Source organism: Callorhinus ursinus, unplaced genomic scaffold (assembly GCF_003265705.2).
Source record: "Callorhinus ursinus isolate GAN/ISIS: 27379988/994484 unplaced genomic scaffold, GSC_fseal_2.0 scaffold51, whole genome shotgun sequence".
Classification (NCBI taxonomy): domain Eukaryota; kingdom Metazoa; phylum Chordata; class Mammalia; order Carnivora; family Otariidae; genus Callorhinus; species Callorhinus ursinus.
This window is the reverse complement of record NW_027397113.1, coordinates 3,073,323-3,100,498: the sequence shown is the minus strand read 5'-3', so window position 1 is coordinate 3,100,498 and position 27,176 is coordinate 3,073,323. Positions and strand designations below refer to the sequence as shown.

The window sequence follows — 27,176 nt, the reverse complement described above, 5'->3', positions numbered from 1 at the left end:
TGTGCGTCGACGCACAGGGTCCGGCCCGGGAACTCCGGCTGTCGCGGCAGCCGGAGCTCGGCGGCCCTGGGCCCGGGCCCGGCGTTGGCCATGGCCTCGGCGACTGTGGAGAGCTTCGTGACCAGGCAGTTGGACCTGCTGCAGCTCGAGAGAGACGCGGAGGTCGAGGAGCGCAGGTACGGCGTCGGTCGGCAGTTCCCCAGCCCCGCTGGCCTCGGGCAGAGATCTGCCCTCCTGCCCCCCCGAGTCCCGCCAGCGGCGCTGGGGGGCTCGGCCGCCGCTGGGGATGGGATTCTCTCGCCTCCCGGGCGGCCCGTGCCGGTTTGGGGTCCTTAAGAAGCCTTTTCTTTTCGGCCTGCGGCCCCCCCCACTCCCAAACATTCAGCCCTAGGTCCTGCCCCTTCCCTCAGCGCGTCCTCAGCCCTTTCCCTTCTTCGGTGCGGGGCCGGTGGGAGGGCTCGAGGATGCGGCCTCCTGGGCTGGCGCGGGGTTGGGGGTGGGCCTGGGCGGGGGTAGGGGTGGGGGAAGGCTTGGGCCTGGGCAGGGGACCTGGGCAGAGGGGTGGGCCTGGGCAAGGGACCTGGGCAGAGGTGGGCCTGGGCCTGGGCAACAGTGGACCTGGGCGGGGGCAGAGAGCTGGGCAGGGGATCCGGGCAGGGGGGTGGGCCTGGGCAAGAGACTTGGGCAGGGCCTGGGCAGGGGACCGGGGCAGGGGCCTGGGCCTGGGCACGGGGTGGGCCTGGGTCCGTGTAAGCGGTGCCTTCCAGCTGGGTGCACTCACGCTGTGTGTCCGCGCGTGCGCGGGCGCGGGCTCTCAGAAAGGGCCGAGCAAGTGTGGAGGAAGTCCAGCTCCCCCTGGGAGGTGCGAGGCTAAGGCGGGCTTCAGGGACAGGTGGTACCAAGCTCAAAAATGAGTGAGGTGGGTGGAGGAGCCTTCCTGTATGAGGCGTGGGGAGATGGGCACTAGAGAGAGCCCTGCTTGCTGCCTGGACGTGAATACTCATTTAGCGGAAACAGTAACAGCGAACGCGTACAGAGTACTGTAAATGCTCTTTCGGTGTGTTCGTTCCTTTAACCCTCAGTGTTCTTCTGATTTTGTGCCTGAGGAGGCTGTGACACTGAGCAGTTCAGTAACTTGGCCGAGGTGACACAGGTGGAGTCGGGTTGGAGGCTAGGCAGTCTGATTCACTGCACTGCAAACGCGGATGGGTTTGTGTGCGAGGCTTTTGATTTGAAGATTAAGAGCTTTTGCGGTTGTATCGACCTGGGTAGAACCCCAGCTCCATGTATGGCTGTGGGACTTCGCACGTTACATTTCTGATCTTTAGCCACGTCGCCTGTGAAGTAGGATTATTCCCACCTCACAGGTTTGCGGTGAGCACGAGATGGTCTGCTGTCAGGCGCTCAACTCAGTACCCAGAGGAGAGTGAGCACCCACGGAGAGGTAGGCAGTGCTCAGATTGAGAAGGGCCTTGTGGGTGAGCTGGTGTTGTATTCTGTGCGTGGAGGATGGCTCTCTGAGCAGTTAAGTGCCGGGGGGTGGGGGGGTGGGTGTTAACCTTAAAAATAAAACTGCCAGTTATTTTACTAGCAAGATGGGTTTATTCATAATGGCAGAGAATTGAAATTCCGGCCAAGGAAGCTGTGGCACAAACTCTAGGTTAGAGCAACAAATGACGGAGAGGACCTTTATTTTACGGAGAAGGAGGGTGTGGGAGGGATTGTTTTGAATGGAAGTCCATTACAGAAAGGCAGGAGTTCAGGGTGATGACCATTGCTCACTGGATGAGTTGGAGGGGTGGTGGATTTCTTGTAGGGTATGCAATGTGCATCTTTCCCTGTTGCTTGATTGAGGATTCTGTCCTGTCGGGGTCTGTAACTGACAGGGGATGGTGCAGCTCCCCCTTCTGGCCTCCCACTCCACTTTAGTGAGGTTTTCCTTTATTAAGTTTCGAAGGGGAGTGGATAGGGTGGATTTTGTGGGTGCTCCTGCTTGCGACTGGTCAGGGCAAGCCCCCGAGGTCAGGCAGTTAGGAGGCAGGAAGCTCTGTCTGGTCCAGACGATGAGGGGTGTGGCTTGAACCAGGGTTATGGTGGTGAGGACGAGAGGCAGAGTGGATTCATGCGGGTACAGATGGCGGGCGGTTGGTGGGGGCACCGACGGACTTAGTGACCCCGGGGAACCAGGCGCCGAGTGTGAGTAGAGCAGGTAAAGAGACTAGCTCTACCTGCAGGAGGGGTGGGGGAGGAGCAGGATGCCAGGGCAGATGTGGAACCCTTTTGGGTTTTATTTAGTGCCCGTGCACAGATCTTTGTCTGCTTTTCTCTCCCTTTTACTTTCGTCCTGTATGGGTGGAAGTAAAAGTTGGTAAAGCGTAAATATTGAACACTCAGTGTTGGGTGTCTTCCAGGTCTTGGCAGGAAAACATCTCTCCGAAAGAACTGCAGAGCCGAGGCGTGTGTTTGCTGAAGCTGCAGGTGTCCAGCCAGCGGACCGGGCTGTATGGGCGGCTGCTGGTCACCTTTGAGCCCAGGAGATGTGCGTCTGCCGCGGTGCTTCCCAGCAACAGCTTTACTTCGGGTCTGTGCGTTTGTGATGTAGGCATGTGTTGCATACCACTGGTCTCCAAACTGTGACTTTTACTCTCGTGGAGACCGGCTTGCACGTGGCTAGTTGGAGAATAAAGCGTGGCAACGAAGAACCCTTAATTAGGAGTTCACCACTTATGTGGCTTTTTGGTAGTCTAGGTCTGTGTGTCCAGAATGGCAGCCACCAGCCACAGGTGGCTCTGGAGCTCTTGACCTGTGGGCAGGACACACCAGATTTTGAAGCTCGAGTACCAAAAAATTTAGACTATCTCCAGAGTCATTTTTCTTTTGAAATCTGATACATGTTGAAATAGTATCTGTCATGTATTGGGTTAAAAAATGTTGTCATTAAGATCAATTTACTTGTTTGTTTAAAAGAAATTTTTTTTAACATTTTATTTATTTGACAGAGACCATGAGCAGGGGTGAAGGGTAGAGGGAGAAGCAGGCTTCCCGCTGAGCATGGAGCCCAACACAGCCCGATCCCAGAACCCTGGGATCATGATCTGAGCTGAAGGCAGATGCTTAATCGACTGAGCCACCCAAGCGCCCATTAATTTTTTTTTTTATCACGGCTCCTAGAAAGGGTAAAACTACATGTGACTGTCCTCGTATTAGCCTTGGACCGCCGTGGTGCGGTGTGCATGGTTCTGTCTTCCCCCGGGTTCTCGTGCCCAGCACACTCGGGGTACACTCATGCCAGCCCTGCTGGAGAGAAGAGGCCGCTAAGCCACACACCGGCGTGTCTGGTGTAGCCCCCAGACCTGGAGACAGCAGCATTGCTGTGCTGGACTTGCTCTAGAAAAGTCTCCACCTTGTTTTGGTGGTGATGGGTTTTTGATTTCCTATTCTGATTTCCCAAACTCTTGCCCACGGTTGTTGGGCTGGATTTGGAGACAGAGAGGATGAAGGGCCGCTGGTTGGGATCAGGTCCTACATGTTCTTGTGAAGTGAGCTAGAGCTCATCGCCACCCGCCCTCTGTAGATGGGGGCTGGGGACGTTAGAGCGGCACCTTTCTGCTTCGCTGTTGGGGTCGAAGGTCCGTGGGGGGGGGGGTCCTAAACCCTGAAAACCAAAAGTAAGAATCTATTCCGTAGTATATTCAGTTAGCTGGCATTGTGGAGTGTGACCCCAGAGATTGATGAGGGGTTCATAAACAGGAAGTCAGGGGAAGCAGCATTTCTGTGGAAAATCTGATGTGTCGCTGCAACTGTTGATCAGATTGAGGTGAGGTTGTTACTTTTTCTTCTGCAGAGCAGTTTTAAAGCTCAGCTAAGAAATGTCAATTCTATGCAGGGCGCTGGTGGGGAGGTCCCAGGAGGCATGGGGTCCTCTGTGCTCAGCCCCACAGCGGGCCCTCCTCACAGAACCAGACCCTGCCCCAGGAGCATTGTTGCCATCTGCTGCTTATCTCTATAAAGTTGGGGAAGGAGCCAGAGAAAAGGTTCGAGGTACAGATGAAACTCGTCGCCTGGAGGAAAACACAGCCCAGGCTAAGAGCGTGCCTGGTGCCTGGTTGACTGTGGCATATACTTTCTGACACGGAATAGAGGGAGTGTAAATACATGAGTAGCTCTGGCTTTATCTCAGAGTGGAGTCTGTTTTGGTCAGAACTGTCTTCTGTTCCAGGTGATGAAAAGCTAAGCCAGGGACGCCTGGGTGGCTTAGTCGGTTAAGCATCTGCCTTCGGTTCAGGTCATGATCTTGGGGTCCTGGGATCGAGTCCCGCATCGGGCTCCCTGCTCAGTGGGGAGCCTGCTTCTCCCTCTGCCTGCCCCTCCCCCTGCTTGTGTGCACTCTCTCTCTCTGACGAATAAATAAAAATCTTAAAAAAATTTTTTTCTAGAAAAGCAAGCCAAATGGGCTTGGGCAAGAAGGACTACATTGATGGTGGTACTAGAAGATTGGCTTCAGGGTTCATGGGGGGTCGCTCGGCGTTAACTTCTCTCCATTTCCTGGCGTTGCCGTCTTCTGGGGTGGCTTCCTTCTCAGGCAACACCTGACAGCAGTTCTGGCCCCGACATGCCCTCAGGTTTCTGGTCAAGCTGGACAGACGGAGGGCCTTTTCCCAGGTGCCAAGCAAAAGTCTCACTGCGTCTCAGGGGCAGACTTGGTCCTGTGTTCATCCCTGAACAGTCACTGTGGCCGGAGACGTGGGATGCAGCGACTGGTTCAGGCGTAGGTTGCATGCTCCTTCCCTGGTGTCAGGGTCACCTAGCAGATGAGTGAATCACCCAACAATTACCATGGGAAGTGGGGGAGATCTGTGCTGAGTGGGCAGCAAATGACCTCTCTCCCTCCTTCACTCATGTTCCCGTTCTGCCTGGAATGTTCTCCCCTAGATGTGCTGTGGCCCCCACTTTGTTCAGGGCCCGTCTTGCTTACCTGCCACCACTCAGAGGAGCCTTTGCCATACACTGTTTCTAAAATGATGCCTGTGTCCCTCTCCATCTCCTCCTGGGCTTTGTCTTTCCTTAAAACCTTTGGTGCAGACGTCTGTGTCTTGTTTTTAATCAGACCACTGCTTAGAGCAGTGCCTGGCACAGAGTGAGTAGGCACTTTAAATGTTTTATTGACTGGCATGTTTGTCTTAAACGGTTCATTGATCTCAAGTCAATTTTCATATTTAATTTAGGTGTTGGTTAAAAAACTTTTGCCGCTACTGGTTTCATTCCTAAAGAGAGCAATAGAGATAGGTTATTTGAAATATGCTGGAATTTATTATATAAACTAATTCACGGCTTAACTCTGCGCAGTGTTTGTGTAACTTGAATCTTTGTTTCTACAGGCGATATAGTGGGTCTGTGTGACGAAGGGAGTCAGCTGGCCACGGGGATCCTGACCCGGATCACGCAGAGATCGGTCACGGTGGCCTTTGACGAGTCCCATGACTTCCAGCTGAGCTTGGACCGGGAGCAGGCCTACAGACTGTTAAAACTTGCCAATGATGTCACTTACAAGCGACTGAAGAAGTAAGGGTGTGACTGGGAATCACATGTTCTTTTTCCTCAAGCACCACTCACTCACCCTGACCGCTTGTCCTGCTGGGCAGAAGGGGGCAGTTGCATTGAGTGTGGAGTCACTGGGGGCCGCTCATGGGAGACGGCAGCTGCAGGTGGCCACGCTGGGCAGGGGTTTGGGCAGGGAGTCAATGTCTGGTTTTCACCAAACTCCTAATTCTCGTTTTCTCCCTTGGCAGGGCTCTGATCACCCTAAAGAAGTACCATTCTGGCCCTGCGTTCTCACTCATAGAGGTCCTCTTTGGTGGATCAGCCCCCAGTCCTGCCAGTGAGATACGTAAGAACCTTTGTGTTTTCTTTTCTGATTGAGGTCACTGTGGACACACCGAGAACAGCAGGGCCTAGGGTGTTTGAGGGAGAGTTCGAGGACGGGCAGTTAGAAGGCATCTCTTTTCATGTCTTTTATAAATTTCTTTGAGTGACTCACGTGGACTGGACTCTCGTGTGCTCAGTGCAAGGAAGCAGCTCATTCTGTTGACTTTACAATGTTCTCTCGAATGTATCTTTGTTCTTTTAAGATGTAAGGATGTTCTAGCTCAGTGATTTGTGGAAAGAGGATGGCTGAGCACAGTCTGTGCTTAATAGTGTTTTTGTGTTTGTTTGAAAAGTCCTAATTTGGGGCGCCTGAGTGGCTCAGTAGGTTAAGCGGCTGTCTTCAGCTCAGGTCATGATCCTGGGGTCCTGGGATCGAGTCCCACATGGGGCTCCCTGCTCAGCGGGAAGCCTGCTTCTCCCTCTCCCACTCCCCTGCTTCTGTTCCCTCTCTCGCTGTCTCTCTCTCTCTGTCTCTCTGTCAAATAAATAAATGAAATCTTAAAAAAAGCCCCAAAAACAAAAACAACTTTCAAGTCCTAATTCTAAACACATTTGATTGTTTCTCGGCATCCTTCAAATTGAAGATCGCTTATTTCAGATGAGAAGAGTAATATGATATGTGTTAATTGTAGCATATTTGAAAATAGAGAAGCGCGTTAGCAAGGGAAACAGAGCACTTGGGAACCTACCATCTGTAGTTAGCCTCCCTAGTATTTGTGTGTATTCTAGTCTTTTCCACGTAGAACACCGTGTCTTTCACATACAGACATTACGTGTGCACACACGTGCACACACGCACCCCTTCCTTGTCTTTGCACTTTCTCTTATCCCTCTATGGTCTTGAAGAACCCATTTTGAGGGGAGCATGTTGTCTCCACAAGCAGCTGCCGTGATTTGCCAATCCTCCACAGTCTGACTTTGCCACTTTCCCAGCATGGCCTCAGTGAACCTTCAGTCTCTCCTGCTGCCTGGGGTGACAGGGCTTATCCTGCGCCCATGTGACGTCAGGCCTGTGCCGACCACCCAGTGTTGTGTTGGCTTTAAGCACAGGGCTGCTGGGTGGTACCTCCAGGTTCTGCACGCACTCACATTTCAGTGTTTTATTCTGCCAAATATTTATCAAGAGGCTACTGTGCGGACACTGAATTAGAAATTTATTTACTGTGTTTTAGGGAGCACGGTAAATTGTGGTTAGGTGGATAGCTAAGGAAAAGGGATACAGTGTGGAGAGTGGGGTGCGCTGGGGCTTTGGGTCAGGTGATCTGCTGCTGCTTTTCAACTTTGTGTCAGTCTGGCCAGGCCAGCTCAGGGCGCTGTGCCCCGGCGTTCTGCTCACTCACGGGTTGGGTGTCTCCACGCACAGGGACCCTGCAGAGCCGGACACGGAGCACAGAGCACAGGAGGCAGATAACTGGTCTTCATCATGGAAGATTCAGTGTTCACAAACAGGATTCCGAAATTTGCTCCTAATTCCTTTTTGTCATTTGTTTTTGTCATTTTGTGGGCACTTATAAAGGGGCAACATGATAGAAATAAATAACTTAATTTTTATTTATTTTTTGAGAGAGTGAGAGAGAATGAGTGCACGTGGAGGGGAGGGGCAGAGGGGGAGAGAGAATCCTAAGCAGACTCCCTGCTGAGTGTGGAGCCCGACACGGGGCTCGTCGATCTCATGACCTTGAGATCATGACCTGAGCCGAAATCAAGAGTCGGATGCTTAACCGACTGAGCCACCTAGGCGCCCCTAGTAGAAATGAATAGATTCCAAGAAACATTTACTTCAGAAAGGTCTGTTATTGTGGAGCATGAGTTGGGAAACTTTTTATTTTATTAATTAATTAATTTTTTAAAAAGATTTTATTTATTCATTCATGATAGACAGAGGGGGAGAGAGAGAGAGAAGCAGAGGGAGAAGCAGGCTCCCAAGGAGGAGGGAGCCTGATGCGGGACTCGATCCCAGGATACTGGGATCATGACCTGAGCTGAAGGCAGACGCTTAACCATCTGAGCCACCCAGTTGCCCCAATTGGCAAACTTTTTAAATAAAGGGATGGATTGTAAATATTTTTGGCTTTGTGGGCTGATGTAGCAGCCAGAGGCAGCACGTCAGTGAATGGGCATGGCTGGTCCCAGGGAAACTGGTCTCACGAAAACAGGCAGCCGGCTGCACTGGGCCTGTGGTCCATACTCTGCCTCTTCCTGTCCTGGGAGGAACCATTGGAAGCCCAAGCAGGTTGATTCTGTGTCGGCTGGCTGGCTCCCAGGGAGGTCCCGGAGCCCCGTGGTCGGCACTTCCTTCGGTCAGTGCCCCCTGACAGGAGGAAGTACTGGGGGCGCTGAGCTGGAGCCTAACACTGTTGCCTCTCCCACAGAGCCGCTGCCATTCTATAACACTTCCCTGGATGCCTCCCAGAAGGAAGCGGTCTCCTTTGCGCTGTCCCAGAAAGAGCTTGCCATCATCCATGGGCCTCCTGGCACTGGGAAGACCACCACCGTGGTTGAAATCATTCTGCAGGCTGTGAGGCAGGGCTTAAAGGTGGGCCCCGTCAACACGCATGAGCTCCCCATGCCGGGCTCGCAGGTGCTCGGCTGGGTCTTAGCCTGGTCAGGAACACTCCTGCCCGTGTGCTGTGCACAGGTGACCGATCTTCTGAGACGGGAAGTGTTGTATGTTACTGTTCACTTACATTTTTAATGGCTGAGAAAGGGTCTTTTATCCTCATCTGTGTCAACATGAGTCACCATGGATTCTGAGCATGTGGAAAATTTTCAGAAAATCTTTGTTTCTGAATGTCAGATCACGGTAAGAATTAGAATAATAATGGTCAACATTTTACTGGGTGCTTTTTACAAAACAGTTATCCTTCTGAGCACTCTCCATACATCACTCAGGTAATCCTCACAGAAACCCTGGGTGCTGGGAGCTGCCGGTACCCCCCATTTCCAGAGGACACGGAGCTAAGGGCACATGCCCCAGTCAGGAGCAGTGGGTGGCAGGGCCAGGGTTTGAACTCAGGCAGACACGCTCTCCAGGGCTCTTGCTCCGAGCCTCCCACTCCTCCGCGGGCAGAATCGCTGCTTCGAGCTGAAGGGAGATCTGTCGGTTGGTCATGAAACTGTCCAGTAGTTTCCTACAAACGAGTGACTTGGTGTAGGCATTTGAAAACTTGAGTAAGTGATGACTCACTGGCGGGAAGCAGGTCTGGGGGTTTGATTAGATGCCTTCTCTTTGCGTAAACGGCAAGAAAGAACACAGCCCTGTTTCCGCTCAGGCCCTCAGGACACGGGGAGGGATGGCCGCGGCGCCTGCTTCTGAGGCTTGTGGGGGGCTCTCCGCCGTGCTGCCCCTGCAGCTGTCACCTGCTTCTGATGGTGGGGCTTCGGATTTTTCTCTCCTGATTGAAATCACTACAGAAAATAGTTGTAGGAGCAAGATTGAGCCCATCAGAAAGATCTTCCGTTGTTCCACTTTGTCAGATGATAAAGTGATTTCACTGGTGATGAGCTGGATGCTCCAGTCCTGAATATTTCAGGGCACGCTTTAATCTTCGAGTCCTTTTTTTCCCCAGTTGCAAATTATTTAACATTTTTGGTGTTTTGGTGACTAGGAGTTCTTAAGACCCAAGCTCCTGTAGAGTCTGCGGTAATGCTTGTCCTCTAGGCTGCACCCACCCTTGCTCCAGCTATATGTTTGCGCTCTGTCATGACCACTTGTGCACACTCTGTCCTCTTTTCTCTACTCTCAGGGCTTTTCCTTTGTTTTAGTGTGAACTGAAGTGGTTAACTAAAGAAGTCACCGAATTTGAGCTTTGCTTCCCCAGGTTCTGTGCTGTGCTCCCTCTAACATCGCCGTGGATAATCTGGTAGAGCGTCTGGCTCAGTGTAAGCAGAGAATCCTGCGCCTCGGGCACCCCGCCCGCCTGCTGGAGTCCATTCAGCAGCATTCCCTCGACGCAGTGTTAGCGCGGAGTGACAACGCCCAGATTGTCGCAGACATCAGGAAGGACATCGATCAGGCCTTCGTACGTATCTCCTACCAGCGACCGCTCTGCGTGGTTTCCGACCCGCGGTCTTTCCTTGGAGTCACTTCTGTCTGTGTTCCTCTCGCTTTTCTTTGTGTCTGTCAGTTCTTTTAAGAATTTCAAGCATCGTGGAGGCTCAGTCTGTTAAGCCTCTGACTCTTGATCAGCTCAGGTTTTGATCTCAGGGTCTTGAGTTTAAACCCCACGTTGGGCTCCACACTGGGCATGGAGCCTACTTTAAAAAAAAAAGAATTTCAGGGGCACCTGGGTGGCTCAGTCGGTTGAGCGACTGCTTTCGGCTCGGGTCATGATCCTGGAGTCCGGGGATCGAGTCCCACATCGGGCTCCCTGCTCAGCGGGGAGTCTGCTTCTCCCTCTGACCTTCCCCCCTCTCATGTGCTCTCTCTCTCTCTTTCATTCTCGCTTTCTCAAATAAATAAATAAATCTTAAAAAAAAAAGAATGTCAGATATCAGGACTGCCCATTAAAAAAAAGCTCTCTCCCAGTTTTTGTTTTTGTTTTTTAAAGATTTTATTTATTTATTTGACAAAGAGAGACACAGCGAGAGAGGGAACACAAGCAGGGGGAGTGGGAGAGGGAGAAGCAGGCCTCCTGCCGAGCAGGGAGCCCAATGCAGGGCTCGATCCCAGGACCCTGGGATCATGACCCGAGCCGAAGGCAGATGCCTAACGACTGAGCCACCCAGGCGCCCTTTCCCAGTTTTATTAAGAAATAAATGACTGTCTACTTTTGGTAGAAACTTGTACTCAGCATGTAATAGGGACTCAACTGTTTTCAGAGTAGGTGAGGGATCATCTTAAAGAAGACATCTCTCTAAGCGTCCCCTAGATCTGGTCATGTTGGCTAGGTAATGTTGGCAAGAAAATAAAAATTCAAAAACTCGTCCCAATTTTTGGTCCGTTTTACACTCTGCCTGTGGGAGAGAGGCAGTGGTGACAGGTTACTTGGAGATTGGAGAGGTATTTTTTTTTGGAGTCCGATGGGCTCGATCCCAGGACCCTGGGATCATGGGATCATGACCTGAGCCGAAGGCAGACGCCTTGGAGAGGTGTTTTATCTTGCAGTTAGGTACTTTGGAGCTCGGTGGTTCTCTGATTGGCACTCCCTGTTTGCTCGCTGTCAGCTGGCCTCACGGCCTCACGGTGATGCCCCTCCGTGTCCTGGCCCCACAGGGCTGGGGCCATGAGTCAGCCTTCCTGTGGGCGTGGAGCAGCGGGATGGCGCTCCAGATGCCCGCGTGGGCCCAGCAGAGGTGGGGGCAGGGTGAGGCATGTCATTTGAGGGTAGAGGGGGTGTAGGAGTGCACACGGATGGTGTTGCCTCCACCACAAACATGGATGACTGCATTTCTTGTTCCCGTTGACTCAGTGCTTTTCAGGGTCTTCTTCTCCATAAGGGAGGCGCAGGAAGACCCTTCCAGTCAACCCTGCCACCCTTTGTCCTCCAAAGGAGAAATCACAGGTTAGGAAGGGTGTCTTTTTTAGTATTACAGAAAGTCAGGCCTTAGGTCAGCATTTTATAGGTTGAAGAAAATTTGTTACTCTCTTGTCAAGCGTGGACTAACAGCTGAAGTGTAGTCTCTCACCTGGAAGCAGCTGGAACCCAAATCCTGGGATGGCAGGTGCTCCTTCTTGCCCAGAGCATGTGCGGTGACTCTGCGCAGGGGAGGGTGGGGTCCAATTTCTGGTTTCGTCTGAGTTACAGTTCAAACCGCCGCGCGTGTCAAGGGCCTGACTCTGCCCCTCTGCCTCTCCCTGTGCGGGTGAGGCCGGCTGGGAGGCCGCAGGGGTGCCGGGCGCTCGCTTACCTGTGCGGATCTGTTGCTCCTTCAAGACAGGTTTCGGACGTGTTAGTGGCTCTCGAGAGACTTCGTGAAGTGGACCAGCTGGTTATAACCAGAAGCACTTCAAGAGCACAAAAGAGCGAAGTCGGTGCAGGGTCGTGTGCACATATTTATGTGTTCTTGGCTTTCCTTCGTAGGCGAAGAACAGGCAGACCCAGGATAAGAGAGAGAAGAGTAGTGTTTGGAGTGAAATCAAGCTGTTGAGGAAGGAGCTGGAGGAGAGGGAAGAAGCTGCGATGCTGGAGAGCCTCACGTCAGCAGCCGTGGTGCTGGCGACAAACGCAGGTGAGGGCAGCGGGTCCGTGCCTGCCGCGGCCCCCCGGAGGGGCCAGGAGGTGCTCTCCCTTCCGCAGTCTGCTGGGGGGGGGGGGCGGGGGGTTGTGTAGAGTTGTCTGGAAACAGTGGGTAGGATCCACCAGTGAGTTTTCCTTGTGAGGAGGTTTTCAACGACAAGCTCCGTTTGTTGCACTGATACCAAATACAGGGATGTTCAGGTTTCCTCTTCTTTAGCGAGCGGCTGTCTTCAAGGAGTTTGTTCATTTAATCTAACTGATTGCACACACAGGTCAAAGTTGTTCATACCCTCCCCTACTATAAAAACTATATGTGGCATCTGTAACAACAACACTGGTTTCATTCCTGGATTAGGGATTTGGAAATCGGGTTTTCCTCCCTCCCCAGAGCTTGCTGTTACTCTTTCGTTTGTTCAGTGACTTTGCTGAGCTGATTCTGAAAGGCCTGTATCGTCGCCCCGGGTGGCTTCTGAAGCCTGCCAGCTTAGGGGGCAGGAAGGACCCCACAGAGTCCCTCCTGCTCCGGAAGCAGCACATCTGCCGGGCTTGGCCAAAGGGGCTCTGTGTGTGTTGGGGCGCACTTTTTACAACTCTTAGGCCTCACTTCCTGTTGTTGCGGAGCCAGGGGTGAGCCATCCGTGAGTGCTTGCGGCCTCCTCGAGTCTTGCATGTGCATGCACACAGCCTGATGAGGTGTGTGGCCCGCCGGGTCCCTGGGGACAGGCTGGAGCTTTCCTAAGCCCCCATGCACATCTCGCTCCCCGACTCTTCCTTGGAAGCTTTCTGGTTACCTCTTGTTCACTCCAGCTGTTATGAGTTGCCTCAGAGACTCTGATGGTTTTGGGCAAACGCCTGGGGGAAGGGCTGTCTGCATTAGGTGAGTTCCAAGTCAGGGGAAATACAGTCCTGAGAGTGGGGTCTTCTGGGGAGCCGGCAGACAGCCCCAGTCATGGCATTTCTCTGGGAATGGGGCTTCAAGGGAGTTCTGCCTCCTCGCTGCGGGTTTTTCCCATGATTGCCGGCTGTTGGTTTCAGGGCTCCCACAGAACCGGGGAGGGGGTGCAGGCAGGGCCTTGCCTGTAGGAACACTGCAGAACTCTGTGTTCTGGCCCAGATTGAGCCACGTTTTTTTTTTTTTTTTTTAATTATTATAAGATTTTATTTACTTGAGAGCGAGAGAGCACAGAAGGGGAGGGAGAAGCGGACTCCCTTGCTGAGTGGAGAGCCCGATGCGGGGCTCGATCCCAGGACTCTGAGATCATGACCTGAGCCGAAGGCAGACGCTTAATCGACTCAGCCACCCAGGCGTCCCGAGAGCCACGTCTTTTAAAACAAACACTCCCTGGGTTGCTACAAGCCTTTAGCTAATTACTGGAGTTCTGAGAAAGTTGATTCTGACAATGCTGCCAGTGTTCTTGTTGCTCTCGTGGAGGGAGAGGGTTTCCAGAGGTCCTTCTCCACCTGATCAAATCTTTAAATGTGGTGCTTGCTGGAAATCACAATGCAGCCTCCCCCGCAACTCAGCAAGGTCAGCTTGTGGCCTTTTAAGTCCTCCTGTCCTGTTGGACGGGGAGCTAGAATGGGTCTCCTGGACGTGCTTCTCTTTATGCCGTGAAGTCACATTCATACTCCGAACCTGCCAAGTCCTGCCTCCTCCAGCAGCTTCTCCAGCCACCCTTGCAAACCCCATCCCTCAGGGGGTTCATCAGGACACAGGTCTGAGTCTCAAAGTCATTTGTTAAAAGCTCCCTTCCTGTGGCAGGCACCTCACGTACTTTGTGTTAGTACGTATGTAGCGTATCAGGATTTGGTCATCTTAACGGCCCTGTGAGGTTCAGGTGGTGCCCACGTTTGTAGATGAGGAACAGGCTCAGGGTGGGTGGCCTGCCCGGGCCCACTGCTGGTTATGAGGGTTGGCGTGGGGCCCGGGTCTTGCTCACACGTGAGCTTTTGCCATGGCACGGCTGTTCCAAGAAGGAGCTGGGGCTGTGGTTTTGTGTTGTCAAGTACGCGGGGGCTCTTCCCCTCCCCCCCAGATTGGTGCCCAGTTAATTGTTGTGTGTTTCCAAGAGAACATCTTACGGGGGAATTAATTAAGCTCTAGATTCAGAAAATGGTACAGAAATAATACTTAGAAATCAGACACCCTTCGAAGGCCTTGGTCCCAGCCCCAAGGGGTGATTGATTCTGGTGATTGGGAATGTTGGGGTGGCCCTTGCCTAGGAGCACACTGCCCTACACTGAAACACAGGTGGCCTGGAACAAGAGGTTTTTAATGTTCTTCCTGAGTGTTTATTCCAAGATGCATACTTCTTACACAGTCTTAATGCCGGACTGGGTTCTGAACTGACTGGCCTGTTGGTGTCTCTTTCGGTGCGGTCGCAGCCTCTAGGACGCAGCTAGCCCCTTCTGTGAAGGCTCACGGTTCCAATTTCACCAGGTGCTTCTTCCGACGGCCCTCTGAAGCTGCTGCCCGATGGCCACTTCGACGTGGTGGTCATCGACGAGTGCGCCCAGGCCCTGGAAGCCAGCTGCTGGATCCCCCTGCTGAAGGCCAGGAAGTGCATCCTGGCTGGAGATCACAAGCAGCTGCCCCCCACCACGGTCTCTCACAAGTAAGAGCCCTGCCCGCGGTGCCCTTCTCCGCCTTCACCCGCCACCCCTTCAGCCCGACCTGCGGCGTCGCGGCCAAGAAGCCCTGCCGTGCCCTCCTCTGCGTTTCCTGCCCATTTTATTGCGTGCGCTGGTTCAGGTGTCAGGTGGGTCGGGCCGCGCGGGCCCGAGCTCGGGGGCCGTAGCCGCCACGCACATCTCTGTAGTCTCAGCACCTGGCACTGTGCCCAGTCCGGGCCAGTTGAATGGAGTTTCCCTGGCGAGGCCAGCAGGTCGATGTGCCCGTCCCCGCCGGGGGGCGGTCCGAGAGACAGTTGCTTCTGTGGGTGGGCCGACTGGCCTCTGGGCCGATCAGCTTCCGGCCTGGCGTGGAGTCTTTAGAGTCCTGACCTCTAGGCACATCCTGCCACCTGGGCCACAAGGAGCGACTCCGTAGGCTCCGATCCTGCACGCTGTAGATGCAGCAGCGGCCCCTAGTGTTGTGAGCAAGCTCGGCCGCCCCCAGCCCCCGCCTCACCTCATTCCTGCTGCTCCCCTCATCCACTGCTCCGGCCACCCTGGCCTCCTCTGCCCTTGCTGTCCCCGTCCGGACGGCTCCTTCCCGGACATGGGGTGGCCTTGCCGTCCTCCATTCAGTACTCTCTCAGGTGAGCCCCCTTCCTGGCCCCCCGTGACCACCCTGTCTCAGCGCTTCTCAGTGTTTCTGAGCACGCATCCCTCCCCTTCGCTCGCAGTGGTGCGTGTCGGTCTGTCCGTTCCCTGGCCGTCTCAACTAGGATGTGAGTCACATGCAGCCGGGGCCAGGGCTGGCCCTGTGTCCGTTTGCCTGGGGCCGCCCACCCATCCCCGAGGCAGGGAAGGCCTTCCCGCGCAGGTGGCTGTCTTCTCGTTCCGCTGCCGCCTGAGACGGTCCTCTCCTTGGCCGTGAGTGTGGACAGGTCCCAGTGGACCTCAGAATGCTCCCTTGGTGTTCTCTGATGGCCAGAAGTGGAGCCGTGCTAGCGCGTGTTGGGTGGAACCCCGCCAGAGGGGAGTGGGGCCCCCAGGCAGAGGTGCATTAGGTCAGGACCCCTCAGAGAATCTGGTTCCTCAGAGCGGGCACGGTCCAGGTGGAGATGGGGGGGCTACGTTTGGGAAGTTTGTCCTGGTGGGAGAACTGCCCCCCAGGGTGGGAGTCAGCGTGGAGCCTCCGGACAGGGGCTCCGTGGGCGCTATTCAGCGACTTGTTCCGGAGTGCCAGGGGCCCTTGAAAGGGAGCTTTGTCCTCCACAGACCTTTGTGTGGAGAGCGTTTGGATCTGTGCCCTCAGAGCAGGGACGCCCCCTCCCCTGTGGGGGGATGCGTGCTGGCTAGCTCTCTGCGAGCAGTTGGGACTGGGATTGGCAGCTGCTTTGCTCGTGTCTTTGGTGTGAGTTGTTTTCAGTAGGTGTCTGTACTGGAAGAGGTTGACCACGAGGTCTTACAAGCTTATAGAGCCGGGACCCCTGAAGTACGATTAGGAACTTTCCTTCCGTTTTAGTATCACCGACTCAGCGGGAGGTGGTGTGCCTTCATGGTGAAGAGGAGCTCCAGGCTCCAGCTCCAGCAGCTGCAGCTCACTGGCTGGGCGGCCTGGGGCTGGTCACTCCCCCTCTCTGTGTTTCACCCCCCTCCTGGGGAAGTGGGAAGCACAACACAACCTCCTAAGGTTTTGTGAGGATACAGCGAATTAATAGGGGGTAAGGTGTTAAGACGGAGTGAACGTTAGTTGCAGTTATGATTAGCAACGGGTTACTTGTGGCTGAAGTATGTTGGAGTTTAAATAATTGATCTGTAATGGCTTGCTATTGCTACTGGAACAAACTTAAACAACATGGATTTATTGTGTGTGGTTTTGAAAGCTGGAGGTCCAAACTGTGTCTCTGTGGGTTACAGTCAGGGTGCTGGCAGGGAAGCTCCAGGGGAGGGTTCATTTCTTAGCCTTTGCCAGCTTCTGGAGGCGCCTCCCTCCTTCACCTGGGCCCCACCTCCTTCTGTAAAGCCAGCAGGCGGCGTCTTCAACTCTCCTTCTCGTCATGTCTTCCGCCCTGACCCTGACCCTCCTGCCTCCCTCTTGGAAGGACCCCTGTGATTGCATTGGCCCCACTTCGCCCCACAGTGGCCCTCAACTTCGCACACACAGGTCAGGTCACATGTTCGCAGGTCCCAGGATATGAGGACACAGGCTTCTCTGAGGTGACCACACCCTTAATTTTAGGTCAGAACTTGGTGGGGGCGTTGGGTTCTGAGGCTTGAGCACTGCTTTCCTCCCTGGCCCCTGGTTTCAGGCCGGACTCGGAGACTCAGGCTCTGCTTTCCGGTTGCTGTCTTGGTGCAGGGCTGCCCTGGCGGGGCTGTCGCTGAGCCTGATGGAGCGCCTGGTGGAGGAGCGCGGTGCGCGGGTGGTGCGGACACTGACGGTGCAGTACCGCATGCACCAGGCCATCATGCAGTGGGCCTCGGACGCCCTGTACCACGGGCAGCTCACGGCCCACCCTTCTGTGGCTGGGCACCTCCTGCGGTGAGTGACTTGGTTCTGCCCCACCTGGCCTGCCCTGAGTCCCTCGGGTCACCCGAACCATGTTCAGGAGAGATTTAGAGTCAAAGTCACCTCTGAGGCTAGTTTTCAGGAGGGGAGAGGGGCCTTGCTCTTACCCTTGGGGTACCCAGTGTCTGATGTTCTTCACGCCCCTCGTGTTCCCAGTGGAGCAGCCCCGTTCTCCCGTGGGAAGAGCCCGTGCCCAAGGGGGTGACGGGAGATGTGAGTTCTGTGGTTAGGACCTCAGCTCTGCTTTATTGCCCTGGCCTCACGAGTTCAGTCTTTCTCTGTGTGCAGGGACCTCCCAGGAGTGGCTGCCACGGAGGAGACCAGCATCCCCCTGCTGCTCGTGGACACGGCCGGCTGTGGGCTGTTTGAACTGGAAGAGGAGAACGACCAGTCTAAGGGGAACCCTGGTGAGCTTGCTCGGATGGGGCCAGCTTCCTGGCTTACACAGACCCTGAGCTCCTCTTCATAGAAACCAGAGTGTCTGCAGTTGTCCACCTTGGACGAGCTGAGTGAGGGGAGAGAAGAGGGGAGGTGGGAGCCCGTCCCCGATGAGCTGGGGGGTTCGAGCCGGACGGGAGCGCAGTGGGCAGCACTGGTTCGGGGGGAGGAGTAGGCCTGGGAGCGCGTGGTGGCCCAGCCCTGCCTGCTCAGCCTCGGGTGAGATCCTTACTCACCCACGGTGCCAGCCTGCTGGGTCGCACACTCAGCACTGCGGGGGTAAACTGAGGCTCAGCTGCGTGGCCTGCGTCTTCGTTGGCTAGATCTGCAACCCTGCGGCTCAGGGCATTACCCCAGGCACAGTGTAAGATCTGCTTGTTGAATTGGGCGGAGAGCTGAAGGAGCTAGCACGAACGACGGGGATCAGCGCGGGGTGACCTGGACTGACAGCCTGCTTGCTGCCCTCCAGGTGAAGTGCGCCTCGTCAGTCTGCACATCCAGGCCCTGGTGGACGCCGGTGTCCAAGCGAGTGACATCGCCATCATCACGCCATACAACCTCCAGGTGTGAGGGGCCACTTTGTGTGTTGGGGCGCAGTCACCCCCAAGTGCCTAAAGGACGGGGGTCATTTAGTGTCTCTGTGACCGTAAACTCCAGGTGGAATAGACCACCTCACGACTGGATCTGGGGCTCACATGACATCAGCAGGTGTCTCCGTCTGTCCCTTGGACTTGCTCTGCCACACCCCTGCCCCATCCTGATGTCAGCTGGCTTCCCTGGTTGGCTTTGTTTTCTGGACAGCTGCCGGGTGGCCCAGGCTGTTTTGGGCTGGCGCCATCCTTATAGGGCTGCCCCGGGGACTGCTGGTCCCTTCACGGCATCTCCCACAGGGTCTCAGCTTTGAATCTTATGAGTCTGGCTCAGGTCCCCATCGCTGAGCTGGTTCCTGTTGCCAGAGCAGGGTCCTTGCCCATCTCTGGGCAGGAGGGCTGGCTCTGCTTCCTGGGCTGAGCGTGGGATGGACAGTTTCTTGAAGGAAGAGATCGGGGTGCTGCCTGTTACCTGGAGGAGGGGTGGAGGCTGGGCCAGTGGGAGCAACCATCACCTGCTCCTTTCTTTTCGGGGTTTCTCGTGTTTTCTCTCTCGGTGCCTACGTGCTTATCGGTAAAGCCTGTCTTTCTTAGTGGGAAAACGCAGCTGTAGCAAAGTATCATGAGGTCTGTGGATCGGCTGCCACCCCTTCCTGGTTCACAGGCATCACCCAAAGGGGCGTCCGAGGCAGGTGGCTTGTCACCTGAGCCAGAAGAAATGACATGATGTCAGTGCTGGGGTGTGGGGCCACGTCTGACCTGTTCAGGTGCTGCTTTGTGTGTTCACTGAGCTGTCAGGCGGCGGTCATGGCTGTTCTGCGGTGTGAGGCCCTCTGCTGAGTCCACGGGTGGAGTGTCGAGGCTGCCCTGGCCTGAGCTGAGCTGAGGACCGGCCTTACTTGGTGTTCCAGGTGGACCTGCTCAGGCAGAGCCTTGCCCACAGGCACCCCGAGCTTGAAATTAAGTCCGTCGATGGCTTCCAAGGCCGAGAGAAGGAGGCTGTGGTCCTGTCCTTCGTCAGATCCAATAGGAAAGGTACGTGGGGCTCAGCAGAGTCCTCTGGGGCACCGCAGACGGCGGACTGGGGTTCTGCTAGGGGCTGTGCCGGGCAGTGCGAGTGCGGCCTCTCTGAGCTCGCCGTCGGGCTGGAGGCAGGCGAGAGAGTGGGCAGGGAGTGGGGGGCAGTGGGGCCCTGACGGAGCCCACTCAGGCCCAGTGCCGCAGGGGGCAGGAGTGGTCCCTGGGCTGCTGCGGGGGTGGGACCCGGTGCTCCCGGCAGAGGGGACAGCACGGGCGTGCGGGTGTGCCCTCGGGGACCGCCTGGATGCCCTGCCCAGGCCGGGGAGGCCCCAGAAGCACAGAGCTTGGTTTTTGGCCTCAAGGTTAGCCTCAGGGCCTGGCTTTTATACTGCTCCGGTTTGTGGTTATTCCTTTTGGTGGTGTACTCAGGAACAGTTTGTCTGGGCTTTGTAAGGCACCTTCAGTGGAAGGCTGAGGACGGATAAGAGAGTGGGGAGGGGGTGGGGGGAGCCAAGGTACTGGAGCGTCCCTCATGCTTTCCCCGCTGCCGGCTGCGGTCACTCCCTGGACTGGGCTGAGGGAGGAGGTCGTACTTGGAGATAAGCGGTGGTTCGGTAGCTGCCACGTCCAGGCCATGTGTGGTGGAGGCAGATTGGGAAGCCCTGGGCGGACAGTAGGATGCCGCGCAGGCGGCGGTGTGGGGGCGGGCTGGTGGCCGGTGGAGGGAGGGGTGTTTGGTGATCCCCTTGGTGATCCTTACTGCTCGGGTGCAAGAGTCTGTTTTCCATTCCTTCGTCTTGGGTCTGCTCTGCCACTCAGCCCTGGCTCGTTCCTAGGTGAAGTGGGCTTCCTTGCCGAGGACCGGCGGATCAATGTTGCTGTCACCCGCGCGCGGCGCCACGTGGCGGTCGTGTGTGATTCTCACACCGTTAGCAGCCACACCTTCTTGAAGACCCTGGTGGATCACTTCGCGGAGCACGGGGAAGTGCGCACGGCCTTTGAGTATCTTGACGACATCATCCCTGAAAACTACTCCCACGAGAGTTCCCAGGGCCACGGCCGAGCTGGCGCGAAGCCCCACGGCTCTGCGGCGTTGGCCAGGAAGCCTCCTGGGGGCCGGCCGCGGGAGGGGGCCCAGGAGGCCAGAGCAGCTGAGGGGCTGGAGCGGAGGAGGCCGGGTGGGAAGCGCTCAGGCCCTGAGGTCCCTTCTCAGCCCAGGCTCAACGGAGGCAGCCCAGAGGGAGCCGGGAGCGGAGACCGTGCAGAACACTTCAGAGCCAAGATTGCTGAGTTTGTGACGAGTGAGAAAACTCAGTTGGAGTTTCCTGCTTCCCTGAACTCCCATGACAGGATGTGGGTCCACCAGATAGCCGAAGAGCACGGGCTGAGGCATGACAGCGCCGGGGAAGGGGAGAACAGGTTCATCACTGTGAGCAAGAGAGCCCCGCCCGCCCCGCCAGCCCTGCAGCCTCCAGCAGGGGCCGGCAGCCAAGCCCCTGTCAGGCCCACGGCCCCCGGCCCCACACAGACCAAGCCCCCTCTTGGGGAGCAGAGCAGTCAGGACCCCCTGAATCTGAAGGCCCTGCACCTGGAAAGGCTGCAGAGGGAGAAGAGCAGGCGGGAGCGGCCAGCCAAGGAGGGGCCGGCCAAGGAGTGGCCAACCAAGGAGGGGCAGCAGGCCTTGCGGTCCGGGCTGCGCGCGTTACCAGAGAAGAAGAAGAAGAAAGAAGCCAAAGGTAAGTGGGTTCATCTGATGGCAATACAGGCCTGGTATCCCCTTAACTGGGGTGTTTGCCCCACTTGAAGACCGCTTGTCACCCTCAAAAAGGTTCAGGACTTCTTCGTGCTACTGCCCTGATTCTGCATCTTGCACCTTGTTTTTAACTGGTTTGGTGTGAGCTCCTTGAGGGCAGTGATTGGTTACAGTGACCTTGGCGTCCCCAGGTCCTCAGGCAGGGCCTGGCAGGTAGGAGGCCCTTGGGGTGCATTTAGTGCAGGGGAAGAGCCTGGAAGAGGAGACGAGGAGACGAGGGCAGTGGACAGGAGCCCTCGGGCAATCACAGACCTCCGTGCTGGGCTTCATCCTTGTTCCGCTGGGACCCGAGCGGGCTTATAGGCCCGCTGGCCCGCGTCCCGGCTCCCATCCTGCGCGGCGGTGGCTGCGCACTGGCGTGCTCCATGGGGCTCTCTGCTCTGCCCCCTGTCCTGCACTGTGATTGAGCATCCACGGGCACTGAGCTTGAAGACCTGGATTTTCTGGAGGTCTCTGGGTCATCTCTTCAGCTGTTGTTGCTCTCCGAGCAGGACCACCCCAGCCATGCACATTCTCTTTCTTTCGTTGAGTTCCCGTGAGCAAAGCTGCACGGGCATGACTCCTGGTCTTAGAAAGCAGCTGCAGGGCCTGAGGCTGTAGCTGATTCGTTATGTGGGATTCAGTGCGTAGCTCCTACGTGCCCAGCTCTGTGCTGGGAAGTAAGGTCACCCCTGCTCTCCAGGGCGACGTTGTAGCAGAGGGAGGAAATGTCACGTGCCTTTCTAAACCACAGCGAGGGGTGGTTAGTACCGTGAAGGGCAGGTGCTGGGACACTGACGGGAGGACCTGGCCTGCCTTCTAGGGGTGTGTGGTGTGTTCACTTGAGGACAGAGCGTCCTGGGGAGACTTTGCCCTGTTTAGGCGATGGTAGCACCACTCAGTTTTGAAGCGTTCATTCAAGCAGCTACCTTCAGAATTCACCCTCAGGCTCCGAACGTGGTCTGTCCAGTTGGTCCCCAGACTCTGCTGAGGTCCCTGCACCTGAGAAGCAGAGGCCAGTCTGAGCAGGCCCCGGGGCCATGGCTGGGGGCCCCTTAGGGAAGGGTGCCACCGAATGCATCAGGGGCTGCCTGCCGCGCAGGAAGGCTGGGGGAACGACAGGTCTTGTGGGGTAAGTGGTCAGGGCTCTGTGAGGCCTCATTTCTGGGTTGGGGCCTGAACACTGCGTGCCTGGTCCCTGCGCCCTGTTTCCTGAAGACGCCGGCGAGCGGCGAGCACCTTGGCAGGCCTTGTCCAAGCCTCCTGCTACTGCTCCTGGGCCTCAGCATGTCTGTCCCTCCCCTGCCTCGGGTGCCCGTGTGAGTGCAGTAGAGCCTGGCATCTCTCAGCCCGTCTGGGGAGGTGGGCTAGGGGCACCTCCCCATTTGCAGGGGACCGTGGCAGAGTTGCGCCCGCCTGGAGGGACTGACGTGGCCGTGGCCGTGGCGGACGGAAGCGCCGGCAGGCCAGTGGGGCTGAGCTCACGGTTTCCCCTGGGTCCCCTCCACGGCCAACCGTCCTGACCCGGGTGCCTGGCACTGTGGCATGCCACCGGCACGTCTCGTCTGTGCCCGTGCCCCAGGCCATTGGTGACAGCCGCCTAGCAGATGCCTTCCCCGTGTTCCCGCGTGTCCACGCACAGGTGTTTGGGCTACGGGTGTGTGTTTCACAGAACTGCACTTCTACGTGATCTCGTGTTTTTCTTCCGCTTGTAAGCATTTTCTGGTAACTTCAAAAGATTTCTACATACCCGGTCAGGAGCGCTGAGGTCCCCTAACATTGTGATCTGCGAATACACTGTGGTTCATCCGAATACGCTGTCGTTTCCCTGGTACGGTTAACATCGTAAGGAGTTTAGATGTTTTGTTGATGAAAGAGGATGGACTTTTCAGGGGCACTTTCCACGCACCGCCAGCCCTTTCTAGGAAGTCCGCACGCGGTCCACACCTCCCGGCAGGGACTGGTTATTAGCTCGCTGAAGGAGGGCCGCTCTAGGCTGCACAGACACCGAGCATGACTGAGGGTCATTTGCCTGTTCACTGTGAACTGAAATCGGGAAGCTGGGCGCGGCAGCTCGGTGGGGCAGCCGTGAGTCTGACGTCTGTGTTCTTCCCTGTTTGAGTGGCCCCTTTCTTCCGCTAGGACACACGGCTGTAGATTTGCCCGGTGAGGAGGACTTCGAGGCCCTGGTCGCGGCCGCCATCAAGGCTGATAACGCGTGCAGCCTCGCTAAGTGCACGGCCAGCGTCGTGACCGTGGGCCAGCTCTGTCTGCACTGCGGCCGCCGCTACTGCCTCAGCCACCACCTGCCCGAGGTACGGCGGCCCCTCCCGGGGTTCAGGTGGGGGGGCGGTGTCTGCAGGGCTCTGGGCAGATGTGCTCCTCACACCAGCGGTGCCTGGCCGCGAGCACTGGGCATTTCCGATGGACGGACATAGACCCGTGCTTTGTTTTGAATGCATCAGGGTGTGAGGAAGTAAAACGTTATACTTGCCAAGTTGCAACCAATTTGGTGGGAATTCTGGGCAGAGAGGGTCGTTGGGGTCCGTCAGTGATTAGCCTAGGGGAGGTGGGGGGTGGGGCCTCTGGCCTGTGGTCTGAAATGGGCTGCCTGCCCATTTTTGTTCATTTCTTGAGCCCATTTGGATGGGAATCTCCTTTGCCAGGCATGGGGAGCTGGGGGCCAGAGCAGGCTTCATCTCTGCCCTGGGGGGGGCGAGGACCTGTGGGACCTGGGTATGAGACCACGTCTGGTGCCACGTGCTGACCATGGTGAGGGAGGACCCAGTGTCAAGCTGGTGGCAGGGGTGGGGGCTGGGCTGGGGAGGGCACGTGTGAAGGCCCCAGTGAGGGAGGGCCTTTGTGCAGCTGGGAGCAGAGCAGGAGGCAGGGTGATGAAGTGGAGGCTGAGAAGTCTGTGCCCTGAGCAGTTGAGCCCCGGTTCTGGAGGCTGTGGGAGCCCTGAGGGTTCAGTACCACCGTGTTGCTGGAGCCCTGCCTGCAGCACAGGGAAGGCTCAGGGCGAGGCTGGGAGGTCCTGGGGTGGGTCGTGGAGAGCGTGGAGCAGTGGGCTTGGGCCCTGGACGGGTTGTGGGTCATGATGGAAAGGGGAAGGAGGGCCCAGAGGGGCCCTTGGGTTTCTGGTTTGGGCCGATGGGACGTGGCAGTGGGGCTCTCGGAGGCGGGTGGGTGGGGCAGGTGTGGGGGAGGGCATGTGGTGCCTGGGGTGTCACCATCCTGGACGAGCTGCATGGGGGTCCTGGTGGTATCCCGCTCTGGGTCAGGGGGTGTAGCTGCTTGCCAACAGGGAGCTTTGCCACCTCTTAACCTAGAGAGGGCCTCCTCCCGGGCAGGGGCTCCTCTCCCTCCCCCGCCCCTTCTCCCCCTTCACTTGCACGCACGCACACGCTTTCCTCTCCTGACATGCACCCGTGCGTGCACAGTTTGTATTCGTGCCTGTTGACAAAGTGTGTGGTGTTTTGGAAAGCTGTTCATCTAGAACGTTTAGAAATCGTCAGGTGCGAGGTTTGGGTGAGCAGCTTGCGTTACTGGCACAGGCTGTGTGGGTCCGTGGTGCGGGGCGGTGGGAGGTGCCAGACCCTGGGCAGCTCCCGCTGCAGGAGCAGCTCCCGGCCCCTGAGAGCACATGTGCCCCATGTGGCCGGAAGTGTCGTGGGGAGCACCAGCACCGTGTCCCGTCAGACAAGATGTGCTGGGTGCGGGCAGGGCCACAGGTCCCTCTGCTCTGAGATGTTCTGTGGGATGAGGCTCTTGCAGAAATGGCACAGGGCTGGGCGGCGGGGACTGGGCCGCAAGCACCAGCTCTGTCACCTGCCCTCCTTGTGACACGGGCAAATGAATTCTGCCTCAGCCCGAGCCACTCTCCCCACACGTGCAGTGAGCAGTGTGCCTTCGCCCTCGCCCCCTGACCTGGGTGTGGGATCCTGGGCCACGTGGAGAGGTTGGCACCACCCGGCTGTCTCTGGGAGAGCTGTGGCAGGCACCCTGTGGGCCTGGGGCCGCTCAGAAGGGGCAAGGGTGAGGACACCCCATGGGTGGGGGGGGACAAGCACGGCGAGGGTGGCAGGCCGCGGGGGTCTCGGTGAGCCACGCACAGGGCTGGGCGCGCCGATGAGTGAGGTCCAAACTGGGTCCCACCTGGCAGTTCCCAAGGGAACACCCTTGGTCTCTGCGGCGGGTTAGCATGGGCTTTCTAGAAAGAACCCGGGACACGCACTGGCTGTAGTGCCTGGCACTGGGCAGGCTCGGAGGGTTTCCTTCTGTCTTTCTTCCTGTCCTTTCAAAAACAGAAGGAGTTACATGAGAGTTTTCCGGAAACATGGGGGCACTTCATCGGGTCGGGCTCCTTTCGGAGCGCCCACCACAGGCCTAGCATTGGGGGCGGATTAAAGAGCGCAGCTTTTGGCCCAGAGGGGACAGTGGTTGTACTTGGGCTGTGTGCTCAACGAAGGGCAGCGTGGCTGCAGGGGCACGTTGCCAGTGTGTTGATGTTCTGTTCAGACACCACTGCCGGCGGCCGTGTGTGTGTGTGTGTGTGTGTGTGTGCGCGCGCGCGTCACCCCCCGTCAGGGAGGGTGTGGGGATCCGGCCCTGCGCCACCATGTGCACAGAGGACGGTTGGGGCTGAGCTGAGGGCAGGGGTGTTGTTGCTCCCTCGTGCCCCCCACCCCAGCAGCCTGCTGGTGAGGACCGGGTCCGGCTGCAGGAGTAGGGAGCCCCTCCAAGACCTCGTGCTGGGGCTTCATGGTCCCCAAGCTCTGCAATGGGCAGCACTGCAGGGCCTTTGTCCCCGTTTGGCTCACCACTGACTGCTGTGTCCCCCCCAGATCCATGGCTGTGGGGAGAGGGCTCGTGCCCACGCCCGGCAGAGAATCAGCCGGGAAGGAGTCCTCTACGCCGGCAGTGGGACCAAGGACAGGGCCCTGGACCCAGCCAAGAGGGCCCAGCTCCAGAGGAGGCTGGATAAGAAGCTGGATGAGCTGACCAGCCAGAGGAAGAGTAAACGGAAGGAGAAGAAGTGATGGGCGAGCTCTTCACACGCAGCTTCAGAGCTTCTGTTTTTGAAAAAAACCTGTGAGGGCGAGCAGGGCTGCTTTCTGCTTTCTTGTAGCTGCTCCCCGTGACGGTGTGCAGCCTGGCCCACCTGCCTGTACCAGAGCCGGGTGGGCACGGTGTCTGTGGGAGGAAGGGTGTGGTTTTGGACCCTGGAGATGAGCTCTTCTAACCAGCTCTTGGAGGAGGGTGCCTGGGGCATGTGGTCATTGCCCCGTGGCCCTCTCTCTGGGCTTGGTGTGGGTCGGTTCGGGCAGGTCCCGTCCCTCTTCTGCCCTGGACCATTTCCTGGTCTCTTCTTCCTTCCCAGTCACAACCAAAATCCCACCATCTGCATCTTGTGGGGTGTTGCTGTCCCAGCCCAGTGCCCCCTCAAGCTTCGTACAAGGAAATTCCCACTGTTGGGGGCCGGCCAGCTTTCAGGCCACCAGAAGGAGGGAGAGCACCTGAAAAGTCAGATCATGCGTCTGAGACGCCGGGTGCCTTCTCCCGTGTGTCCCCATGCAGCGACTTCACTGAGGCCAGTTTCCGTCTGTGCCCTTTTCCCTGCCGGCTGCAGTGACCCGTCCTGGTCATGCAGGGCGGCGGACACGGCTCAGACTGCCCCGGCTCGGTCTGGAGCTGTCCCCGAGGCGTGTGGCCTGAGCGAGCCCTTCGTGTGTGGCGGTTGCAGGAAAGAGCTGTCCCAGGGCAGCAGCGCGGCCGACACGAAGCCGAGCCCTCCGACAGGTGTTCCCCAGTGATCTCTGCCGGCTGCTGTAGTGGGGAGAACCTCAGGCGGATGTCACATTTTAGTCTCAGAGTTTTGTTTGTTTAAGTGGGCTATAAATTATTTAAGAGTAAAATAAAGATCTCTGCACACCACCCGTAGTGTGGTTATGTGTCTACGGTGAATGCGCTTCCCCCTTTCTGCTCCCTGTCCCTTTCCTGGAGTAGCCCGGGGCTCAGGGTGAGCCCACGTTTGCTCCGAGCCCTGGGCA

The 27,176-nt window shown here is 57.0% G+C and overlaps 1 protein-coding gene across 1 annotated transcript; it reads left to right on the top strand.

Moving 5' to 3' along the window:
- Positions 1 to 3: 3 nt before the first annotated feature.
- Positions 4 to 27,060, top strand: IGHMBP2 (immunoglobulin mu DNA binding protein 2). The gene is made up of 15 exons (XM_025878671.2): positions 4 to 176; positions 2,412 to 2,581; positions 5,379 to 5,562; positions 5,790 to 5,887; positions 8,298 to 8,461; positions 9,747 to 9,947; positions 11,949 to 12,096; positions 14,545 to 14,719; positions 17,074 to 17,256; positions 17,572 to 17,690; positions 18,191 to 18,285; positions 19,223 to 19,346; positions 20,168 to 21,067; positions 23,266 to 23,438; positions 25,971 to 27,060. Exons 1-15 carry the CDS (start codon positions 91 to 93, stop codon positions 26,163 to 26,165), a joined length of 3,015 nt encoding a protein of 1,004 aa, XP_025734456.1. The 5' UTR covers positions 4 to 90; the 3' UTR covers positions 26,166 to 27,060.
- Positions 27,061 to 27,176: the final 116 nt, after the last annotated feature.

Coding starts and splice junctions, on each gene's coding strand:
- IGHMBP2 (XM_025878671.2), top strand. CDS start 91: ATGGCCTCGGCGACTGTGGAGAGCTTCGTGACCAGGCAGTTGGACCTG. Junction 9,948..11,948: donor AGGACATCGATCAGGCCTTC/GTACGTATCTCC, acceptor TTTCCTTCGTAG/GCGAAGAACAGGCAGACCCA. Junction 23,439..25,970: donor TCAGCCACCACCTGCCCGAG/GTACGGCGGCCC, acceptor TGTCCCCCCCAG/ATCCATGGCTGTGGGGAGAG.